Raw genomic sequence first — 23,432 nt, forward strand, 5'->3', positions numbered from 1 at the left:
AGATCAGCACAAGCTACAAGCCCTTATCTGCCTTTCCCTCCCTGCCCCCAAAGCTACCCCATAAATATATCACTGCAACTTCAGCCCTGCTGATGAAAAGACTCTGAGGGGGTTCGTCTAGCAAAGGAACGTCCTTGAGATTTAAGTTGGGTGCAGGGATTATTTGCTAATGAAAGCCGCCTGTCTTTCATCGGCAAAGAGGTGGCTGGTCCCAAGGGTCGCCCATAAACATTTGCCGCACGGCTGTCTGATGCGCCGTCCCGGTAAATAACTCCACTGTTTTTATTTGGCAAACAGCAGAGAGGGCAAAAAGGACGAGAGGCGATTTGAAGTGCTCAGATGCACAGGAACCTAGGAATGCCTTATATCGAGTCAGGTCCATCTAGCTCAGTACTGTCGACACTGACTGGCAGCAGCTCTCCAGGGCTTCCGGCAGGGAGCGTCTCTGAAGGCAAGAATCTGGGGCATCACCCTTACAAGGTATATCTAAGGGATCTGGGGGGGGGGAGTTGAGTTTAGGGTAATCTGCAGCCTGCAGGCCGGATGCCACTGCCACCCCCCAGCCTTCAGGGAGGGCCCACGCACCCTCCCCTCATCAGTCTCACATGTTGACCACTGAATTCCTCAAAGGCACATCACAGGAACACCAGACATCTGCTAATAAGGACATTCAAAGCAGGTCTTTAAACTGCATGACACTATAAAGCAAGGCTGGACACCTCTGGGTACTTTAAACCTTGCTGGACTCCCAACTCCCAGAAGCCAGCATGGCCAATGGTCAGGGAGGAATCATAGAATAGTAGAAGGGGCCTCTGTCCAATGCAGGAATCCAAATTAAAGCATACCCGGCAGGGGGCTGTCCAGCTGCCTCTTGAAGGCCTCCAGTGTTGGAGAGCCCACCACCTCCCTAGGTCATGGGTTCCACTGTTGTACCTCTCTAACAACTAGGCAATTTTTTCCTCATGTTCAGGTGAAATCAGGCTTCCAGCAGATTGAGCCCATTCTTCCATGTTCTGCACTCTGGGACGACTGAGATCCCGGCCCTTCTCTGTGTGGCATCTTTTCAAGGACTTAAAGAGTGCTATCTTATCTCCCCTCAGTCTTCTCAAGGTCTTTCCGTCTCTCCTCATAGGGCTTTGTTTCCAGTCCCCTGATCATCCCCGTTGCCCTTCTCTGAACCAGTTCCAGTTTGTCTGCATCCTTCTTAAAGCGTGGTGTCCAGAACTGGACGCGGTACTCAAGATGAGGCCTAACCAGTGCTGAATAGAGGGGAACTAATACTTGGACAATTCCAAGATCCAAAATGATGGGAGTTGAAGTCCAGCAACATCTGTAGGGCCACAGGTTCCCTAGCCCTGCTCTAAGAAGCTGCATTCTGTACTGCAGGACAGAAATGGAGGAATGCCTCTCTTTAGAAGAGGCATTCCCTCCTGAGAGAGGGAGATGCTCTTAGAGCAGGGATGCAGAACCTGCAGCCCTCCAGATGTTGCTGGACTTCAACTCCCAGCAACTCACATGGCCAATGGCCAGGGAGGGTGAGGAGAGCTGGAGCCCCACGATACCTGGACGGCCACAGCTCAGCTATAAAGTTTCACATTTTACAGATGGGAAATCGAGGCTAGCTTGCCCTATGCCACATGATAAGCCATGGCAGGCATGGGGCTTGAAGCCACATCTATCCTCTGGATGCCCAGCTCTCTCCCTCTCTTCCCTTCCTTAACTGCGCTGTCTCTTTGCTCAAAATGGGAGGCCTCACCTTGCCAAGATATCGCTGTGTTGACTCATCTTTTATTTGTTGCTGGGGAGAGATATGATGTCAGTTTACCTTGAATGCAGAAGTTATCTCCTCCGTAATGAGGATGTTTTTCACGGCACAAGGGAACTCTGTCCAAAAAACTGAAAAAAGGAGTGGATTGTAATGACACACACACACCCCTGGGCCGGGCCTTTTGACAGAAGATGACAGCATCCAAGGAATGGGGGCGAGGTGACAGAAGCAAGGTAGAACTATTTTTTTCCTAAAGGACTCAGGGAGTTGAAGAAAACACCTTTGCCAAATGTGCCATGGAAATTGGCCTTTGCAAGACCTCAGCTGCTTTGCCGGATGAGCCTTGGCTTGATCCCGAAAGGTGGTCTTATCAATGAAGTATGTTTAAGCCTGTAGTTAACTGTCCAATTCAAATCAGCGGAAGTTAGGAGGGCCTGGATCTTCCCCATATTAAATATATAGAATTATAGAATAGTAGAGTTGGAAGGGGCCTATAAGGCCATCAAGTCCAACCCCCTGCTCAGTGCAGGAATCCAAATCAAAGCATGTAAACTGTCTGCTTGGTTAATTTATTTTTAAAAGAGGGGCACTGGTGCTTATATGGATGACATACTCACCCTCTAACTTCCTTTGTCATTTCAGACACAAGCCCAGAATGCTGCCTTTTGCCGAGTCAAACAGTTCATCCATGTAACTCTGGATTGTTGACACTGAATGGCAGCAACTCCCCAGAGTATCAGGAGATTCGGGGGGCTGAACCTGGGACCATCTGCATGCAAGGCTGGCGCTGTAGCGCTGAACTCCATCTCTTTCCCAAAAACAAAGTAAGACTCTAGTACCCATGGTTCTAGATAAAGGGCTGATCTAAATGTGAACATAATAAGCTCAGCATTGTCAACACTGATTGGCAGCAGCTCCCAGGTTTCAGGCAGGGGAGACTCCCAGCCCTACTGGGAGACGCTGGGGATTGATTGAATAAGATGCTGGTGTTAGCTGTTCCCACAGATGTGTGGAAAGCTTATTAGTGAGGGGAAGGCACTTTCCACGTGCTCAGAAACAAACCAGTGATGCTTTGAGAGCAGGTGAGTGGCTGTGCTACAAAGGAGAAAGCTTCCCTTTGCCTCCCCATTCAAATCTCACTGCCAGCTCACTCGGTGACTCTTTCTTTCAAGCTCATGTCTCCAATATGCAGACTATATTAGAATCATAAATAGTGAGTTGGAAGGGGCCTCTAAGGCCATCTAGTCCTGTTCAGTGTAGGAATCCAAGTTAAAGCATTCCTGACAGGTGGCTGCCTAGCCGCCTCTTGGACGCTTCCAGGGTTGGCGAGCTGACCACCTCCCCCATTGTCTCAGCGCTCTAACAGGAAGTTTTTTCCTGATGTTCATTGCCTTCCTGTAACTTGAGCCCATTATTCCATGTCCTGCACTCTGGGATGATCGAGAAGAGATGCTGGCCTTCCTCTGTGTTTCATGTACTTGAAGAGTGCAATCCTATCTCCCCCTCAGTCTTCTCTTCTCCAGGCTAAACAGGCCCAGTTCTGTCAGTCTCTCCTCATAGCGCTTTGTTTCCAGTCCCCTGATCATCCTCATTGCCCTCCTCTGAACCTGTTCCAGTTTGTCTGCATCCTCCTTAAAGTGCAGTGTCCAGAACTGGACGTAGTACTCAAGATGAGGCCTAACCAGTGCCGAACAGAGGCATGGTTTGGAAACTATATTTCTGTTAATGCAGCCAAGGTTCAAATTTAGCCCTTCCTGTCTGCTCTAGGTTAGGAAGAGTGAGTGGCAAAAAGGCATCTCCTTTACACGCAGATCCATTCCATCTGTGCATTAGCAGATTCAGTTTTGTGATCTGGGTGCATTTTGAGACAGACTTGAGTCCCACAGCTGGGTCAAATCGAAGGATATCTGTGAGCCCTGTCAAAATTTCAGTCTAAGGCCGGTGCCAAGAAGGGGAGCTTCAGTCCTGCAATACATTTTCCTGCCAAGGCCCATGTTCTGAAAGACAGTAAGTGGAAGGTTCAGGGCAGACAAAACAATGGACTCCTTCACGCAGTGAATCGTTAATCTATGGAACTCACTCCCACAAGAGGCAGCGATGACCACCAACGTGGATGGCTTTAAAAGAAGATTAGACAAATTCATGGAGCAAAAGGCTATAAATGGCTACTAGTAACCACACTCACTATATTCACCTGTGCTGTCAGAGGTAGGATGCTTCTGAATAATACCAGTTGCTGCGAATTGCAATTGGGGAGCATGTTGAAGTTGCACTCTAGCCCCGCTTGAGGGCTTCCCTTTGGGGCATTCGGCTGGCCATTGTGAAAACAGGATGCTGAAGTAGATGGGGCCCCTTTGCAGGCTCTTTGAATGTTCTTCGGTGAAATAAGAGCACACTTCTCTGAGCTTACACAGAGTGCCCTTTCCCCACTGCCATAACGGCATCGAATCCTGAGATGTTAAACGCTGAGGGGCTCACGACTTTTGAAAAAGGCTGGGTTTTTTTCTTAAGATTTATTTCAAAACCTATTTAAAATTGAGCCCTCTGCCTGAGTGCAGAGAGGGAATTGTTTTTTTTTTCCACGGAGTCTGTGAGCACAATACAGATTGCCTATATTGGTTGCAGAGGAAATTGAAAGAGAGGCAGGCACCCAGCGGAGTCGAAGGAATTCTCCGAGATCACTAATGTCCTGAGCCACAAGACGGTGCAATTGGAAGGGGAGCCAAACCAGGAAGGAAAAAAGGGGGGAACACATCAAATACATCCCTCCCCCAAAATCCTGGCATGACCTTGGAAGGAGATTATTTATCATTTCCAAACAATTCCTAGATTTTTCAGATAGGAGGCTTGAAATTCAAAGGGATGGAGAAGGGGGCAAGGGAGATTTGAGCTTGTTTTGCCTGCCTCTCTGCCGATCACCCCCCCAGGCCCCCAAAACAGCCAGCCCTTCTAAAGCCAATACTGGATGGCACCAATAGCCTCCCCACTTCCACACGCTTGCTGTCTTTTACTCCCAAAATGCACAAGGCGTGTTTTATATTTTTAATAGAGGTGCCAATAGTGGTGCCACTGTGACAAGGTTCGGGTGCCCTAGTGTGCATAGTGATAGCAATTTCCCTCCCCCCCCCGGGAGAGGGGGTCTCCCTCCCTGGCTTTGCAAACCGGCCAATTCCTTTGCCATCATCTGCAAGTGGGGGCCAAAAAGCAACGAGAATCTCTGCCAATGAAAGCAGGCGTTTTATCACAAAATCTGGGGGAGGAAGGTTTCTCCTAGGGATCTCCCCCCCCACACACACTACACTAAACACACACACAGAATTTCGGTCCTCAGGGAATGTGGAATCCCACCTGGGGTGGAACTGGAGGAGCCAGAGCAACTCAAGGAAACAAGGTGCTAGTCCTCATTACCAGAACCATGTGAGCCAGTTTGCAGGTGGGTAGGGAGAGTTGCTGGATCTTTGAATGAGGCCTGCTTGGGTGAGTGGGCTTGTTTGACCCAGGAGAGCAAGACACTGCTTTGTAGCTCACAAAGGTGGTGTGGTGCAATGGTTAGAGTGGTAGATGAGAAGCAGGGAAACCTGGGTTCAAATCCCCTTCTGCCACCAAGCTCGTTGGGTGACCTTGGGACAGTTATTCTCCCTCAGCCTAATCTACTTCTCAGGGTTGTTGTGATGACAATGTGCTGGGGCGGGCGGCGTTGAATACTGACCTGAGCTGCCTCCTTGGGAAAAGGGTGCTGTTAAGACATGGGAAGGAACCATAGCTTTGCTTGCAAATGTCTCGTTCTGAAACCCTGAAGAGCTGCTGCCAGCCTGTGTAGACAATAATGATCTAGACAGATCAAGAGTCTAAGGCACCTTCGTATAGAAATCAGAATCATGAGGACTGGAACCTCACTTTATTTTGGAGGGAAAGGCCCATAGCTTAAGGGGAGAGCACCTGTTTGGCATGCAGAAGGTTGCTGGTTCAGTCCCCAGTGGCATCTCCAGGTAGGGCCACTGCCAGTCAGTGTGGACAATCCTGAGCTAGATAGTCTCACCTGACATCAAGTCAGCTTCCTATGGAAGGAGCTGACAGATCTGTTCCCATTCAAAATACTGTAACAAATAAATGCAGCATGCAGAGAGCGATTATATCCTGGCATGGATGCGGCGTGGGGAAAGTGGTACAGACCATCTGGGAAAAGCAACTGGGCCCCCGGATGCCAGCTTGAATTGGCAGAGGACTCTACCACATCCAGCATCTCTCTCTCACACACACACACACTCACACCCCATTTCTCAAAAGCCCAGCCTCCCAGTGACTCATGGGACACAAAGAAGACTCGGGGCCAAGCATCAGGTTGAGATGTTCGTTCTTGAACAGCTGGCTGCCCGGTTGCAGATGTTCATGCATTTCGGTAGGTGAGTAGACCCATTGAAATGAACGGACCTGAGCAAGTAATGCCCTTTGACGCCAGCAGGGTGTAGCAGTTAGAGTGCCTTGCTGGGACCTGGGAAACGCAGGTTCAAATCCCGGCTCGGCCATGAAGCTCGCTGGGTGATTTTAGGGGTACCAGTCACTTTATCTTTCAGCCTAGCCTACCTCACAGGGCCGTTGTGAGGATAAACAAATCGGGGGGACAGAACCATGTTTGTATGCCACCTCAAGCTCCTGGGAAGAAAGGCGGGATACAAATGCCACAAATAAATAAATAAAGATAAAATAATTCCCATGGGTCTTCTCTGAATATGACAAATGTTGGATCATTCAACCTATTTGAAGTCAACAGTCCCAAGTGGCCCACAGTGGGTGGGTGGCACAGGAATATAAAGCCAGAACAAAAATGGGTTTTGGCTGTCTCCAACAGTGGGATTCAAAATTAATGGCTCTTTCATAACTCGCCTCGGGCATCCAGGGGATAGACTGCCCCTGGGCACGGAGGCTCTGCTGTGGTGGCCACCAATCGCTCTGGGATAAGAAGAGGGCCTTCCTGAGAACACAGCAAAGCTCCAAACCTTGCTTCCAAACAGTGGACACAGGCAGGTGCCCTCAGGGAGGCCCTAAGCGTGGAAGAAAGGCAATGCTGCTTGCTGTCCTCAGCAGCTGGTGCTCAGAGGTAGGCTACTTCTATATACAGAGGCTCCATTTCATGGCTAACAGGGTGCTGTCGGATCCTTGTAAGGCCACAAGCAACTGCCAAAAAATATCTTCCTGCGATGTAAGGTGGGTGGGGTGGGAACAGATGTTATGCAGAAGGTGTATACAAATCAATAAAAATTATTTGAAAAAAATATATCTTCCTCCGAACACAGATGTAAAATGGGCATTTGTGACCAATAATAAGTCCCCATGAGCTTCCACGTTCAGGGACAGTCTACCTCCGAATAGTGGATAGCAGAGACAGAAAGAACAAGAAAAGGCTGCTGATGTTGTTGTTGACAATGATGCAAGATCCTTCTCCAGTCATTCCTCTCCAGCTTCCAGAACTCCCCCTGCCAACGGAAACTCACTGGCAGTCATCAGGTGTGATCTCACGCAGCGACAGCCGCCTCTGCTGTTTCTGGCCAGCATCCGGCACTCGGAGGTAGACTGCCCCCAACCATGGAAGCTCACAGGGATGAAATAATAAAATGAGTACATAAAAATAGCAACAACTAATAGCAGTCAACAGTCCCGGCCCTTTCTCTGCTGCGTCCAGATTCCCCAAGTAAGATCGCCCCTGGACATGGAAATAACAGCCATTTGGGCTTCAATCCTGTGCCTGCTTACTCAGGAGTAACCCTCATTGAATTTAGTCGGCCAATATGTTTAACACAGCAAAACTCTATTAATGAGTTACATAAATAATAATAATAATAATAATAATAATAGTATTGCATTATAATAAAATAATACAATAGTCTAAGATATTCCTAGTACCAGAATCACTGCAGTCACGCAAGCCATGGTAAGAACAGGGATAATCAATATTGCATTCCAATAAAATAATTCAATATTATAAAATATGACGAAGCACTCCGACTGCCACATAGCTGCCACCTGCCGCGAGCTTGTTTATGAGGGACGCCGGTGGATTTTTAAATATATATATATATATATGACACATTCAACTACTGCTTCTCGGTAGACTTCTCCTGAAGATGGAGGCTCATAGGCACCACCAACCAGTGGGTCCTTCTGCAGCATCCGTGGCCAGCAGCTTCCCATTCCCTGCTGGCGGGGCTGTAGCTTGCTCTTGTCCATGGAGGCTCCACCAGTGGGCAGTAGTGTAGTGGCAAATTCAGGAGTGCAGGGGCCCTTCATGTTAGTCACGCCCCCTCCCCCCTTTTGCTGCTGGGTTGAGAATGAGCTCCTTGTGAATGCCTTCTCTCATAATAGACATCCCAAGTAGCAAATAAGCATGAAAGGGGAAAGGGGATCGCTACTGAGAAGACTCTTCTCAGTGGCTGACTCGCCTCCTTTCACTCTGGTTGGCTCCAATTGGCGAGAAAGGTCAAGGCAGCTTGTTAGAAGATTCTTCGCAGTGGCTAAGCCACTCTCCTTTCATGCTCACAGGATACTGGAGACATAGGGACCCTGATGGGACCCTGCTCCCAAAAAAGGAAAGGGTCTAAGCCCCCGAGACACTGGCGGACTACACCCCTGCCGGCAGGGCTGACTGACTGACTGACTTACCCGGGTCCTGAAGGGCATGGGAGTCGCCAGCTCCTCCTCCTCTCGGACGCTGAGGAAGGGGATCTCCAGGAAGGCGGCGGCGGCGTCGAGCTGCAGGAGCTCCCGCCGGGACGCCGGGAAGGCGAGGACGGCGGCCACGCCGCGCACCACCAGCGCCTGGCAGAGCCAGCGCGCCAGCGAGGCCGGGTCCCGGTGCCGGGGCGCCCCGGGCACCACCTCCAGGCTGAGATTGTAAGGCAGGGCGGCGGCGCGGCTGGCCCGCGCCAGGGCGTTGCGCACACGGCTGTCCGCGCCGCCGGCGGGCAGTAGGGCGCCCAAGCGCACCGTGTGCCCGATGCGGGCGAGGATGTGGCAGGGCTGCGGGTGGCCCCTGGCCGGCCCCGCCGGGAGCAGGAGGAGGAGGAGGAGGAGGAAGGCCAGGCGCCCCCAGCCACGGCCAGGCGCCCGGCGCAACTCCATAGAAGGCAAAGTTGGGGGCGCCCAACCCCTCCGCCCCCCTGGCCCCGGGCTTGGCAGCTGGGGAGGGTCGTCTAGGGGGGCGGGGAAGCCGCCGGCCAGGGCCCGCCCATGGAGGGCGCTTGGGGGCGGAGGAGGGAGGGAGCCGGCCACCCGGCGGAGCTCCTTCGACGGCGCAGCAGCAGCAGGAGCCGCGGCGTTGTGCGCTCTGCCTCTCCGCCGCCTGCGCTCTGCCGCGCGCTCTCCAGGCTGTGGCGGGCGGCCGCCGCTAGGGGCGGCAGAGGGCGACTCTTCCACCCTAGAAAAATCAGTTTTTTTAATGTATATACGTGCATTTGTACATCTGTATCTTGCATTTTTGCAAGGATTGGTTGGTTGGCACGGGCTTTGAATGAATAAGTAAATGAGAAAAAGGGAGGGCCGTGGTCGAAGGCGCCAGGCTCGGAAAGAAAGAGAGAGGAGGACCAGGAGAAAAGGAAGGCGGGCTCGGCTGTCGCTGGGCATGGACAGAGTGCGGAGGAGGCGAAGCGAAGCAGAGCAGAGAGGTGAGATTAGGGTGTGGTGAGCCTCCACCGCGATGGGAAGGGAACGGCAAAGCAGAGCGTGTGCAGAGTGTCCGGAAAGTGGGGGAGGGGGTAACGCGGGCTACGATGTCTCTGGGCACGTAGGAAGTACGGAGGAGGGGAAAAGGGGGGAACGAACGAGGTAAAGGGAGGAAGAGGAGGAGAGGTGAGGAGATTCTGGCGGGGCGGGGCTCCAGAGAAGGTCATGGTCACTCAGAGCATGTGCAGAGGGCAGGGAGAAGTGCGAGGGATGAGACCCAGCTGCAAAAAGTCGGAAAAGGAGAGGGTTCCAGCAAGCGATGGCCGGAATGGGCCCTTTATAAAAGAAATTGATGCCAAAAACACTGGGATGTGTTAGAGACACTTGAGAACAACATTTAGGAACAACAACCATTCCAATAGGATTTTTATTAACCCTTTAACAACCAAAATGCCCTCTGGAACGGAATGAAACAGCCCGGAACGGCGACTTCCCAGCGAGCCAGACCTCCCAAATTCACCAGTCCCACATGACTTCATGGGATGCATGCAATAAGACACAAAACTTCCATGCAAACCACATTCCGATACTCGTTCCGGGCTATAATACGCTTTTACATAAAACAGCCCAGAACAGCGACTTCCCAATGAGCCAGACCTACCAAATTCACCAACCACACATGCTGCTGCCTCTCCTTTTGTTGGGAAATGGGAGATAACACGGGATGACCCAGGGACCTCTGGGCTGATCTTGCTGTTTGTAGGTCCACTAAGCAGCACTATTGATGCTGCTATCAGGTTGCGAATGGCTGGTGAATTGGAGAGAGAGAGAGAAAGAGAGATTGGAGGGGCAAATCGGCTGGCAGAAGGGGGAGAGAAATAGAGTTTGCCTTCTGTGAAATAGATGTGCTATCACAGGAAAAAATGGGTTCAAAGAAGTGCTCTTGTGTGCTTGGGCTCCGACTCCACCTCTGCCTTGTATTCAAGTTCTGGGCCAAACCTCACCAGTTTGCTTTCTGTGACATGAGTTTCTGACATAACTACTTTCAAAATCAAGGTTATTAATGTCTGGAACCTGTGCGAGGGACTCCCACTCATTGGGCAAGAGCGCATGAAGTGGAGGCAGAAGAACTTTCCAGTCAAAAGGCTCTCAGGCAAGAAGGCTGGAGATCAGGACCTTGGACAGCCACTGCCAGTCTGAGGGCCAAACTAGATGAGATACCAATCAATCAATAAACAATTGCACAATGAGCTTTGCAACACTAAATTGAAGGTGCAGGGCAGCTGATCCCTAGTGGCTAACTCAAAGTCTTCTGTGAATTTAGTTGACCTGCCTAGTTTGAAAATTGCCATTCTGGGCCATTTTCCCAACAAAAATGGGCCTTGTAATGTGGTTGCTGTGAAAGCTTGTGGCCCAGAGCATTGACTCATACAGTTATGCAAGACTGGTGCATTTGATTGACTTGGCTGGTTCAGATGTTGTTCTGGGCTCTGTTCAGAAAGATGTATTATTGCATGGAACGTGGTTTGTGTGGAGGTTTTGTGACCTTTTGCATGAATCCCATCGAGTCATGTTGGACTGGTGAATTTGGTGGGTCTGGCTCGCTGGGAAGTCGCCGTTCCGGGCTGTTTTACATAAAAGCGTATTGTAGCCCGGAACTGGTATCGGAACGTGGTTTGCGTGGAGGTTTTGTGGCTTACTGCATGAATCCCATGTAGTCATGTGGGATTGGTGAATTTTGGGAGGTCTGGCTCACTGGGAAGTCGCTGTTCCGGGCTGTTTTACGTAAAAGCATATTATAGCCCAGAACAGGTATTGGAACGTGGTTTGCATGGAAGTTTTGTGTCTTATTGCATGAATCCCATGTAGTCATGTGGGACTGGTGAATTTGGGAGGTCTGGCTCGCTGGGAAGTTGCCATTCTGGGCTGGACTGCAGACATTCCGACAGCTTTGGCGGATAAGGATGTGAATGTTGCATGAGGTCACATCAGCGGAGCCAACCAGTGGCAGACACTTCACCACCAACAAGGAGAATGTAATATAGATTTCTCACCCACCCACCTTCAACATTTGCACCCCAGATTTTGTGCTATTGGGTCCATTAGATATGAATAATAATTAGGATTGTAGCCTTCCACCATTCCAGTGTGCAAAGGCGGAAAATGTTAACAGATACTGAGTTCTGAAGCCTGAGTGTATTTATATTATACTATGAGAATACTTTAGAATTATCTAATGTTTTGTGTATTCATTAAACCTTACAACAGGCCTGTAAGGTAGGCCATTGTTATTATTATTATTATTATTGAGGTGGTGGGCTCTCCAACACTGGAGGCCTTCAAGAGGCAGCCAGACAGCCACCTGTTGGGTATGCTTTAATGTGGATTCCTGCATTGAGCAGGGGGTTGGACTGGATGGCCTTATAGACCCCTTCCAACTCTATGATTCTATTTATTATTATTATTATTATTGCCAGTGTGGTGTAGTGGTTAGAGTGTTGGACTGAAACCTGGAAGACCAGGGTTCAAATCGCCGCTCAGCCATGAACTTCACTGGGTGACCTTCGGCAAGCCGCAATCTCTCAGCCTAACCTACCTGACAGGGTTGTTGTGAGAATAAAATGGGGAGGAAGGAGATGCATGTACACCACCTTGAGCTCCTTGGAAGAAAAAAGGTGGAATATAAATGTCAAAGTGTGGTGTAGTGGTTAAGGTGCTGGACTACAACCTGGGAGACCAGGGTTCGAATCCCCACACAGCCATGAAGCTCACTGGGTGACCTTGGGCCAGTCACTGCCTCTCATCCTCAGAGGGAGGCAATGGGAAACCCCCTCTGAATACCGCATACCATGAAAACCCTCTTCATAGGGTCGCCGTAAGTCGGGATCGACTTGAAGGCAGTCCATTTCATTTTCATATTTCAGATGACAATGGGATCTGAAGTGTCTGGTGAGTTAATACTCAAAGTGAGATTTAAACTGGGGAAATTCTTAGCCAACACACTCCATCAGTCCTCAGTGTTCATTTTCAGCTTTTCCCCCCATTAAAAAGTGTGCAAGTTTCTGCCTCTTAAGGAGTGTGAAAGTGTGAGAGCAACACAAGAAGACATTTAAGATGTTCCAGCTTTCAAGCTCCAGATGGCTGGGTCATTCACTCCACGCTGCTCCCTCCATGAACAGAATTGGGCAGAATTATGCAAAATACACAGGGCTGCAAACCTCTGGTTTTTTTTGTGATGCACAACTGTGGATTTCCCTCCTCGCCACCATGCCTTGTTGTCAGTGATTTTGTCCAGCATGTTAGAGCACTGTACGGAACAACTCTCCAGTAACGTGGTTTGCATTGCTAAAAATTCTAAGGCCCATTGAGAAAGGCTCTTTGTTACTGAGTAGGGATTCTAACTGATATCCTACTCAGTTCAAGTCTCACTGCACTCGGATCATGACACGCAAGATCATAATGGAGCATGTGCAGAGTGCTTGATTTGGGGAGAGAGGTGGGGAAGCGGACAAATCTGGCCCGCGGGACACAGTCTGGTCCACCGAAAGGAGCACACCACCTCCTGCTTTCTCACAGCTCCCGTCCATTCCAATGCAGAGAAATTTTCGACTGTTTGTAGCTTGTGTGGATTAACAAGAATGGATGCTGTTTGGATATTTACATCTACCTTTGGCCCCCGGTGGAGGCTCAAGATATTTACCTGAAGCAGAGTCAAAGAATCATAGAATAATCTAATTGGAAGGGTCCTGTAAGGCCATCTAGTCCAACCCCATGCTCAATGCAGGAATCCAAATGAAAGCATACCCAATAGGTGGCTGCCCAGCTGTCTCATGAAGGCCTCCAGGACTGGAGAGCCCACCACCTCCCAAGGCCATTGGTTTCATTGTTGTACCACTCTAACAGTTAGGAAGTTTTTCCTGATGTTCATCCGAAATCTGGCTTCCTGTCACTTGAGCCCATTATTCCATGTCCTGCACTCTGGGATGATCGAAAAGAGATCCTGGCCCTCCTCTGTGTGGCAACTTCTTAGGGAAAAATAAGAGGTCTTGTTCCCCGAGGTTTTTTATGAAAATCTGGAAATACCAAGGGTTGAATCTGCAACCAGTTGCTCCGACACTGGCCCGCAGGTCAAAATTGTTGCACGGGAAGTGGGGTTAAATTCCCCCCAAATAGAGGGGGACAGGACTTGAGCCCTTCTGGATACTAAAAATGTACACGCATGCCCCCCCTGCCAGTTTCCACCATCAGCACCCGCATCTCTGTCTGTGCGCACAGGTGGCGTTGCTGACAAGACGTTGCGCCCAGCGGCACTGATGGCAGGTTGCATGGGGTGACCGGAGGTGCTGATGCACCAATCATCCACCACTCACCCACGCACACACCACCCGGGATATTATGGTATGTGCGCTGACAGCCAGCCAGAGTTCCCCTACAGAGTCGGGGAGCAGTTAATACGAAAGGATTGTGGGGGCACTACTCTCTCTCCACCCTTCAGTGCTTCATTATGAATTCTGGCAATCTCTGTCATGACAGCATTAATCCCTGTGGCGAAAAAGAGAAAAAAGCCCTGTGGTTATGTATATCTATATAAAGTGCATGAGGCGTGAAATCCAGGCCAACTCATGGTACCTTTTTCAAAGCCAGAGCGAAGCTTTTCCGCTGTTACCGCCCTCGACTGCTTCTCCTCACTCATGCATCGGTGTATGCGTGACCAGAATTCAAAATCTAAGCTCCAGACCTCTCACTTTTGTTGTTTTGCATCTTTTGACCATGGAGAGCTTCAGGATGCTTCTGAAATTAATGTCCCCCTGGATTTGGGAGTGCTGAGTCACGGGGCCTTGTGGTCACAGTGGCATCGGTGCCTAGGGGGAGCCTAGTTCTTCTGTCATTGTGCTTTTACATTTCCCCCCCTCACTGGATCGTCACCTTGCAGTGGTGAGTGGGCTTGTGTGTTCCAATGAACCCTGCGAGCGATGCCGTTGGGAGTCATGTACTCCCAGCAGGGTCACCCATGGCGGTCAGGTCAAGGGAGAGGAACCAGACAAAGAACGATCCAAGAAAGTCCTCAACGGCAGAACAGGTGGAGGATAACAATGTGTACGTTACAATGGCTGTGAAGGCAGATGAAGGCTGCAACAGATAAAGGACTTCCAATCATCGTGGTACCCATGCCATTGGATCAAAGCCTTTTTCTGTCAGGGTTGTGTGTCGATCGTGGTGCGCCGATCTCCCCACGTAAAACAAATTTGCGCACATAGCAAAAGTCCCGTGGCGATTGGCAAATGGCGACGGGGTCAGGACTGTGAAATCCAGAAGCCCCTAGTCATGGCCTGGCACATCGGCGGTGGATACAGATTCAGACGGATCCATCGTTAAAGACGGTATTTTGGAAGACAATCTTACTCGGTCTCGAGTGATCGCCAAGAAGACATTTCCCAATTTCGTACAGGCCCACAATCAACTGGCAGCAGAATTAATTCCCCTCAGTTCATTTGTGCGTTGCCAGCACCACCACCCCTGAGGCATATGCGCACGTTGATAAAATCCCATTCAAACAAACAAAACCAGTGTTGAGATGACTGGGTGTATGCAATCAATACCTGCAAATGCTCATTTTCTCCTCCCGCAGAGTTGCATTTACAGAACTACGTTTTCCAACTATGCCCTCGGCCATGTTGGACGGAAGATAGAGGCGAATTCCAAGAAACCTATGGCTCTGTATCTGCGGTGGGGGAGAGGTAGAGGATATCCCTCACTACCTACTATTTTGCCACCTATATCAGACCCCTCGAGAGAGATTCCTGGGACAGATTTTGACAGCTTTACAAGGCGAGACTCCTTATGTGAAAGTTTCTTGGCTACTGTCAGATTGTGACCCGTATGTTACTTATAAAACAGCTCTGTTCGCTAAGGCAGCAAAACACATTCGGGCAAATACATTGAACGCAATCGCAGTGGACTGCACAGGGGACTCGTTAAATTGAATTTATTTGTACTTTGTTTTTGTATATATATATTCTTTCCCGTTGCGATGGCTTTTAGTCAAATACAATAAAATGATTTGGTTGGTATGCAATTGTGGGGAAAGACTGTTGTTGAACGTGTGGATCCATGGCTACTAGCCACGATAGCAAAGTTCTCCCTCCACTGTCGTAGGCAATAAATGCTTTTGAAGCCCAGTGGCTAGAAATCCCGAGCAGGGAGAGTTGCTGTTTGTCCTCAGGTTGTGCGTGCGGCGTCCCATTAGGGCATCTGGCTGGCCACTGTGAGGACTGGAAGTTGGACTAGACAGGCCACTGACATGATTGAGGAAGCTGTACTTATGTTCTGAAGATTCAGGACAGACACAAGGAAGGACTTCTTCAGATAACGCATAGTTAAACTGTGGCATTTGCTCCCACCAGTGATGACCACCAACTTGGATGGCTTGGAAAGAAGATCAGACATATCCATGGAGGAGAAGCCTGTCAACAGCTACTAAACCTGATGACTACGCTCCACCTTCACAGTCAGAGGCAGGATTGCTCTGATTACTAGTTGCTGGGAATCACAAGAGGGAAGAGTTGCTGTTCCGGTTGGATCTTTCTTGTGGGGTTCCCAAAAAAAGGCATCTGGCTGGCTGCTGTGAGGACAGATAGCTGGACTAGATAGTTCCCCCTTGGACCTGATCCAGCAGGGACACGCAAACCTGCCATGGATGACGGAAGAGTGTCAACCCCAGGGAAACTGACAACTCCCTCTTCTGGTGCGGGAAGTGGACTGCAGATGTTCCAACAGCAAGGAAGACCGACGTGAAAGGCGACTGAAGGACAATCATCAGAAGAAGAGCCATGCTTGTCCTTTGGGGCTTGAAGGAACACCCCCAAAGCAGTGAACAGCATATTTTTTAAATATTTTATTTTATTTTATTTTGATTTATATCCCACCCTTCCTCCTAGTAGGAGCCCAGGGCATGTAGCCCTCTGATCATGCCTCTGGAGGACAGAGAGGGATGGGTGAGCGTGTGTAGAATACAAAGGTAAAATGGACATTTGTTGCTCCACCCACTTTTCCTTCTGGCCCCGCCCACTGCTGTCATGTGGCCCCCAGAAGATTGCCTAGAAGGGAATGTGGCCCTCGGTCCATAAATAGTCATCTTGTTTGAAACGGAGACCTCAGTTGATGCTTATTTCTAAAAACTTACAATATAGATTTTTTCCTCCCAGCGTTCCCCTTTTTATAAATTAAGAAAAAACATTTTACCAAACCCACAGCCCTGTTTAGGGAAATAAAACTGCACAGTGAGTTTTCCAATAAATAACAGAGAGATGCCATTTGTCTGATAAATGAGACTTGCGAGACAAGCACGTTCCTTCTTCATATAATAGTAGTCCATTTATCCACACCAGTTGCTTTGAAAAACCTTAGTCAGCCGTGCCTCGCCGTTTCTAAGTAGCAATGACAATCTTAGTGGCAGTTAACAAATTAATGCTTTTTTAAGAGGACATTGAATTATGTTATCCAAAATGGTTAATAAGACGGTGCAGAGGAGTCCAAGTTATGAGGAAGATTAATCTTATACACCACATGTGGCCCTCAGACTACTTTTATGTGGCCCTCAAACTGATTTCAAAAGCTGTCTGTAGGTAATCGACAGAGGAAGGCGAGGGATGGGGTGAGCCCACCCACTTTTTCCTCTGGACCCACCCACCACTGCCTTCAGCCCTGCCCACACTCACCATGTGGTCCCTGTGAGATGACCATTCGCCAGCCGAGTGCCCTCCAGGTGTTTTGGACAACTCCCATCAGCCCCAGCCAGCATGTACATATGATGCTGGGGCTGATGGGATCTATAGTGCAAAATGGCCGTGCCAGCTGGGGCTGATGGGAATTGCTGTCCAAAATGGCCGTGCTGGCTGGGGCTGATGGGAATTGCTGTCCAAAACTGTCGTGCCGGCTGGGGCTGATGGGAATTGCTGTCCAAAAAGGCCATGCCAGCTGGGGCTGATGGGAGCTGTAGTCCAAAACATCTGGAGGGTATCAGATTGGTCAAGGCTGCATTCAGGAGTAATACTAGATATATATTTTTTGTCACAGCTGGAACACAGAATGGGACCTTGAAGGAAGAAGATGGAGGGGGTGGGGGGCACAATTCTCCCTGAGCTCTTGCAAAGTTCCCTCCAACATGTTCATCTAAAACACCCCTTCCTCTCCTTCAGACAGAACCCTCCTCTTCAGTGGAGGCTGATACCCACTGGGCCAGCTAAGTGGAGGCAGAGCCAAGGGAGGCTGAGTTATGGGGTGTGGGTTACCAGAGGCAGATCTAATGGTAGCAACAGAGCCATCCCTTTTCAAATTTGCCTTTTCTTTCTTTTCCCAACTGTGCTCTTAGCAGCTTTGGAATGGGCAGAAATCCAACCGGTGCAGCTTTGGTTTCTATCTGCCAGACATTTTTAAAAGGTTCAGAATGGAGGTGGTGGAAGAGGAAGGGAAAGCTCTGCATGAGAGTCACTTTATGCAAAAATAATTTTCTCTCCTTTAGAAGACAGACTCTTTTTTTTCCTCCCCAAGGGATCAATAAAACAGTTCACAAACTGTTATCTATTTAACTCCTGACTCCAATAAAAAAAAGGGATGGGGGACGGAAAACCTTTATTTCTTTGACAGTAGTAAAATAGAGCATTCCCAAAATAACAACTCCTAGCTGCTTTGGTGCTTATTGATTGGGTATGGAAACAGCTACATTTGAAGGCTCATCGCTCCATGCAGACCCAGAGTCTATTTTAAATGCAATCCCAGGTTTCCTTCCTGGGGCAGGTGATGTGATAAGAAAGGAGCCTCTGAGCATGTGCAAAAGTGTCATTTTGCCATTGCATGACCATGCAGTCAAGATCTCTCCCATACACACGAGTAAAGTGGGCTTCCGAAAGCTTGTGGAAGGGGTACTGAGCTTGAAAAATGCTCTGTTCAGATGCATCTACTCCAGGGGAGGCGTGAGGTCAGTCTGTAGGCCAGGTGTGGCCTTGCCAAACTTTTCTTTTAAATGGCTCACCAGCCAGCCCTTGATCCAATTCATTGGTGCTGAAAAACAGAGAGCTTCTTCTCTTCTTCACTGAGCGCAATGGGGAGGATAATTGAGACGTTACCACCACCCTTAAGAGTAGATTGGAGTGTTATGGAGACAGGAAGGAGCGACTCGAAGTGCTTCGATGTTTCCTGGGCGCTTGTCTGCAGCCAGCACTAGGAAATTGAGTGCTGCAATCTTCTGGCGAACGATAACAGCCAGAGCTGGGCGGAGCGGCTTAAACCCTTCCTGCCCAGACCAGTGCCACATTTCAGGGGGAAATACCACCCCTCTGCCTGCTGCTACTGATCTACACAGATCAGCTGAGAAACGGGCTCAGCTGTACCCGTGTGTGTCTGAGAACGTGAGGGGCCGCACCCATTTTCCTGACCACGCCCACTTTTAATGACCACACCCACCACTGGCATGTGGCCCCTGCAATGGGGCAGTGCGGCCCTTGGTCTAAAAAATGCTCAACACCCCCAATCTAATGGGAATGGGTTCATTCCAGGGGTGGGGAACCTTTATTAGCCTGAGGGCTGCGCTTCCTTCTGGGGAAGGGCAACCCTCCAGGGGCCGCATGCCAGTGGTGGGCAGGGCCAGAGGCAAAAGTGGGTGGAGCAAGTAAAGTATATGTTTACGTTTGTACAGCAGGCTAGTTTCTACACACTCTCTCTCTCCAGCCAAGCAAGCCAAAGGCATTGCCCCAGTCCAAGGACACATTATTTGTTATTTATGCATTACATTTATATTCCACTTTTCCTCCAAGGAGCTCAAGGTGGCACATATGGTTCTCCTCCCTCTTCATTGTAGCCTCACAACAATCCTGTGGGGTAGGTTAGGCTGAGAGGCTGTGACTGGCCCAAGGTCACCCAGCCAGGACAGTATGAAGCAGGGCCAGGGGGAAGTATGACCTGGGAGAGTCCTGAGGGCCAGGTAGAAAGGCCTTGAGGGCCGCTTTTAGCCCCTAGCTCAGAAGTTCCAGCAGCCCTGCTATGGTCACACTATTCCCCCCCTCCCACAATCCTCATATATTTTATCTCTGTAAGGACGTTTGGGCTGTTTTTAAGCAAGGGGAAGGGGGAAAAAAATCCCCCTTTTCCATTTTGAAATAACAGATGAGAAAGGAAGATAGCCAGGCCTCATCTTGAATACTGCATCCAGTTCTGGTCTCCGCACTTCAAGAAGGATGCAGACAAACCAATGGCCTAGAGAGGTGGTGGGCTCTCTGACACTGGAGACCTTCAAGAGGCAGCTGGACAGCCATCTGTCGGGAATGCTTTGATTTGGATTCCTGCGTTGAGCAGGGGGTTGGACTGGATGGCCTTATAGGCCCCTTCCAACTCTACTATTCTATGATTCTATGAAGGCATTAACATAGGTCTCATTCTCAACCCCGCAGCAAAAAAGGGGGAGTGGGCACGGCTGTGGCTATCATGAAGGGACCCTGCACATCCAAATGTGCCACCACACTACTGCCACTGGTGTCCAAAACTAGGACTGGTCGTCCACTTGGACACACAACTATTATTTTAAAAATGCCTTGGGATTTGTAGAGACATCCAAAATCTGTTTGTTCTCCAGCTGGCCCGCCAAAAAAACACAACAGCTTCTTGCGTAAAGTGAAAACCAATTACAATAATAGCCACCACTTTAAGGAGGGGGCGGGGATGAATAATTATTGCCAAGTGTGAGCCGCCCCACAATATCAATCACCCCACAGACAAATGTAATAAGTTACAGTCGGCTAATGGATTCTTCTCCCTTTCTCCTCTGCATTTGACACGTGGAAGAATGCCTTGTGCAGGGGATTGGACTAGATGGCCTTACGGGCACCTTCCAACTCTGCTATTCTGTGATTCAATGAGATGGGGGGCTGGCTGTGTTTAGACTGTGGATGTTGGGTCAGTGCCCCATTTGCCCAAATGGACCAGCCTCCTCTGAAACACATGAATAAAGACTATAGCTTTAAACTCTCTCTCTCTCCCCCCATGCTCCAGTTCAGAAACTTGTCTTCTGTTCCTGGGCAAAACTGGCTACCCAATTACCATATCAATTTTTGCTGTCTCAGGTCTGTTGTTGTGCTTTTCATCCCATATATATCTAATTCCCCAAATGCTAAATTTCCAGAGATTGATGGAGTGTTATGATCTGTTGTGCAGGAGGAAGAGAGGGACCCCCCCCCAAAAGCCCCCTCATCATCCACTCCTGTTTCGTGCAGATGGAGAAGCCTTGTTGCAGAGCGCCCGTGAATGTCGACAGAGTGAAAGATTGGCTGACACAACAGGGACATCTCTCCAAAGACGGATGCTCGCTCTCTGTTGCCGCTGAGGGATTAGCTGTTAAATCAACTGGATCACTTGCCATTTTTGACTCGGTCTGTTCTTCTTTTTAACTAAATGACGGGTGCAGGCAAAATGGGGAGGGGAGGAACAGGACAGAGTGAGGTGGTTTATTTCCGTCTCTCAGGGTTGCAACTGCCACTTTTGATGGAATATAGATGGAACAAGAGAGCCTCCATTTATTCCAGAAGAATCAGGAACCAGAGAATCCGTCTTCCGGTTGAATGGTAGCCACAATTTGGAACATAGAAAGCTGCCTTATACCAAGTCAGGCCACTGGTCCATCTAGTTCAGTGTTGTCTGCACTGACTGGCAGCGGCTGTCTGGGCTTTCAGGCAGAGGGTCTCTCCCAGTTGTACTGGAGATGCTGACGCAGATTGAACCTGGGACCTTTTGCACGCTGCCGCTGAGCTATAGAAAATGGAAATGGACTGCCTTCAAGTTGAGCCCAACTTATGGCTACCCTATGAATAGGGTGTTCATGGTAAGCGATATTCAGAGGGGGTTTCCCATTGCCTCCCTCTGAGGCTAGTCCTCCCCTAGCTGGCCAGGGCCTGCTCAGCTTGCCACAGCTGCACAAGCCAGCCCCTTCCTTGTCCACAACTGCCAGCTGGGGGCATCTGGGCTCCTTGGGACTATGCAGCTTGCCCAGGGCTGCACAGGTGGCAGGGCACGTAACCCCTGAGCCACTCCCTGTGGGGGTGTTCTTTAGCTGGCCCTTGACACCCAGGAGGCACAAGCGGGGATTTGGACTCACAGATTCTGGCCTCCCAGCCAGGCTCTCCTCCCCACTGGGCTATACCAGCTGCTGGTCCGAGCTATGGCCCTTCCCTTAAAAATAAAGTAAGATTCTAGTCCTCCTGATTCTGAACGAAGGACTGCTTTCAGCAGGAACACAGGAAGCTGCCTGATACTGAGTCAGACCATTGGTCCATGTAGCTCAGCATTGCCTACACTGACTGGCAGCTGCTCTCCGGGATTTCAGTCTGTCCCAGTCCTACCTGGAGATGCTGCTGGGGATTGAACTGGGGACCTTCTGCATGCCAAGCAGATGCTCCGCCACTGAGCTATTCAAACGTGATGCTCGTCCCGCAACTGGTAAGCGTAGAATCCTTGATCCGAGGGGCCAGGCTGCTGCGTTCATGAATATGTGATGCTTACCACCCTACAGCACATGCTTGTTGACCTTTCCCCCTCATTCCATAGTCTTGGAATCGGGAAACTCAGGCCTGCAGGCATCCACCCCCCCATCTCCAGACCGCCCCTTCCTCCATCTGGAGCAAAAACCAAGTCGAGGGTGTGCCTTGCCCTATGTGTTAGGCTGGTGACAACTTGAGAGGGCCCCATGGTCATCATGGAGGCTATGAAGTCCCGAGCCGGAACACTAGAGGCAGCCTCAGCATGGACATTGAAATCACCCAGGACTTTCGTGCTGGGCTCCTCCAACACCACAGCCGAGATGGCCTCCACTAGCTCAGTCAGAGAAGCTGCCAGGCAGCAGGGTGGATGGTACACCAGCAGCAACCCTAGTTTCCTGTCTCCTTGGTCCAACACCAGGTACAGGCCCTCATAGTCCCAAGACAGAGTGGTTTCCTGTTGACAGAGATGGAAGTTCTGTAGACCACAGCAACTCCTCCCTCCCGTCCCTGCAACCTGTGCTGGTGTTGCACCGAGTATCCAGGTGGGCAAAGCTGGCTCAGATCAACCCCTCCCAGCTCACCCACCCAGGTCTCGGTAATGCACACCAAATCGGCACCTTCATCCACAATCAAATCATGGATGAGAGTGGTCTTATTGTGTACCCATCTGGCATTAAACAACAACAAACACAGGACAGTGGGCACAGCAGATGAGCAGCGAGGAATCCATCCATGAGAGGAGTGGGAGGGAGGAACAAGGGATAGATAGCGTTGCCCTCATCTTCTATGGTAATTCACCACCACCCCATGGCTATACTTCCCTCTACCCGTGATCACTGAATTTGGGGTGGCATCACCCATGTCTCTCTATACTAAGACTCCTCCTAAACATCTGATATGGACCCAACAAGAGCCCACCAACAATACCTATTGGAGCCAATTATCCCAGTAGGCCTCTGAGAGAACTGGGAACAGTCAGACCCACTCAATATTTTTCACACAGGGCACATCTACTCCCCCTTCTGTCTCATGCCCAGGGAGGGCCAGCCTTTGGCCTGTTACAGACTCTCACTCTGAAGGTATCTGGCAACTTTCTCCTATCATTCAGTTCCCTGCACAGGCTCTCACCCTGTGCAGGAACCACAGCTTGGAAAAGTTACTTTTTTGAACTACAACTCCCATCAGCCTCAGCCAGCATGGCCACTGGATTGGGCTGATGGGAGTTGTAGTTCAAAAAAGTAACTTTTCCAAGCTCTGGCAGGAACTACATATGAGCCACACGCCCTCTCCACTACCAATCTCCCCCAGATTGGTTAGGAAAAAAGAAAGAAATAGGATCTCTCTCTCTCTCTCTCTCTCTCGGGACTCCCTAAGGGACTCCCCAAGGGGTGAGCCCCTTGGGCGTTGTCCTTGGGCGGCAACCCCGCCGGTGGCAAATCCGCCGCCCAAAGGCAGCTGGGGTTATATGTCCCCTGACCCAGCCA

At 49.9% G+C, this 23,432-nt stretch overlaps 1 protein-coding gene across 1 annotated transcript in view; it reads right to left on the bottom strand.

Moving 5' to 3' along the window:
- The window catches only part of GRIN3B (glutamate ionotropic receptor NMDA type subunit 3B), a 54,566-nt gene that overhangs the window by 25,395 nt on the left and 5,739 nt on the right, over positions 1 to 23,432 (bottom strand). The window contains exons 2-3 of the mRNA XM_061601838.1: positions 13,858 to 13,966; positions 8,426 to 9,179 (exon numbers count right to left, since the gene is read on the bottom strand). Of these exons, the coding sequence (XP_061457822.1) occupies positions 8,426 to 9,179; positions 13,858 to 13,966 (863 nt within the window). The remainder of the gene's footprint in view (positions 1 to 8,425; positions 9,180 to 13,857; positions 13,967 to 23,432) is intronic.

Source organism: Rhineura floridana, chromosome 18 (assembly GCF_030035675.1).
Source record: "Rhineura floridana isolate rRhiFlo1 chromosome 18, rRhiFlo1.hap2, whole genome shotgun sequence".
Classification (NCBI taxonomy): domain Eukaryota; kingdom Metazoa; phylum Chordata; class Lepidosauria; order Squamata; family Rhineuridae; genus Rhineura; species Rhineura floridana.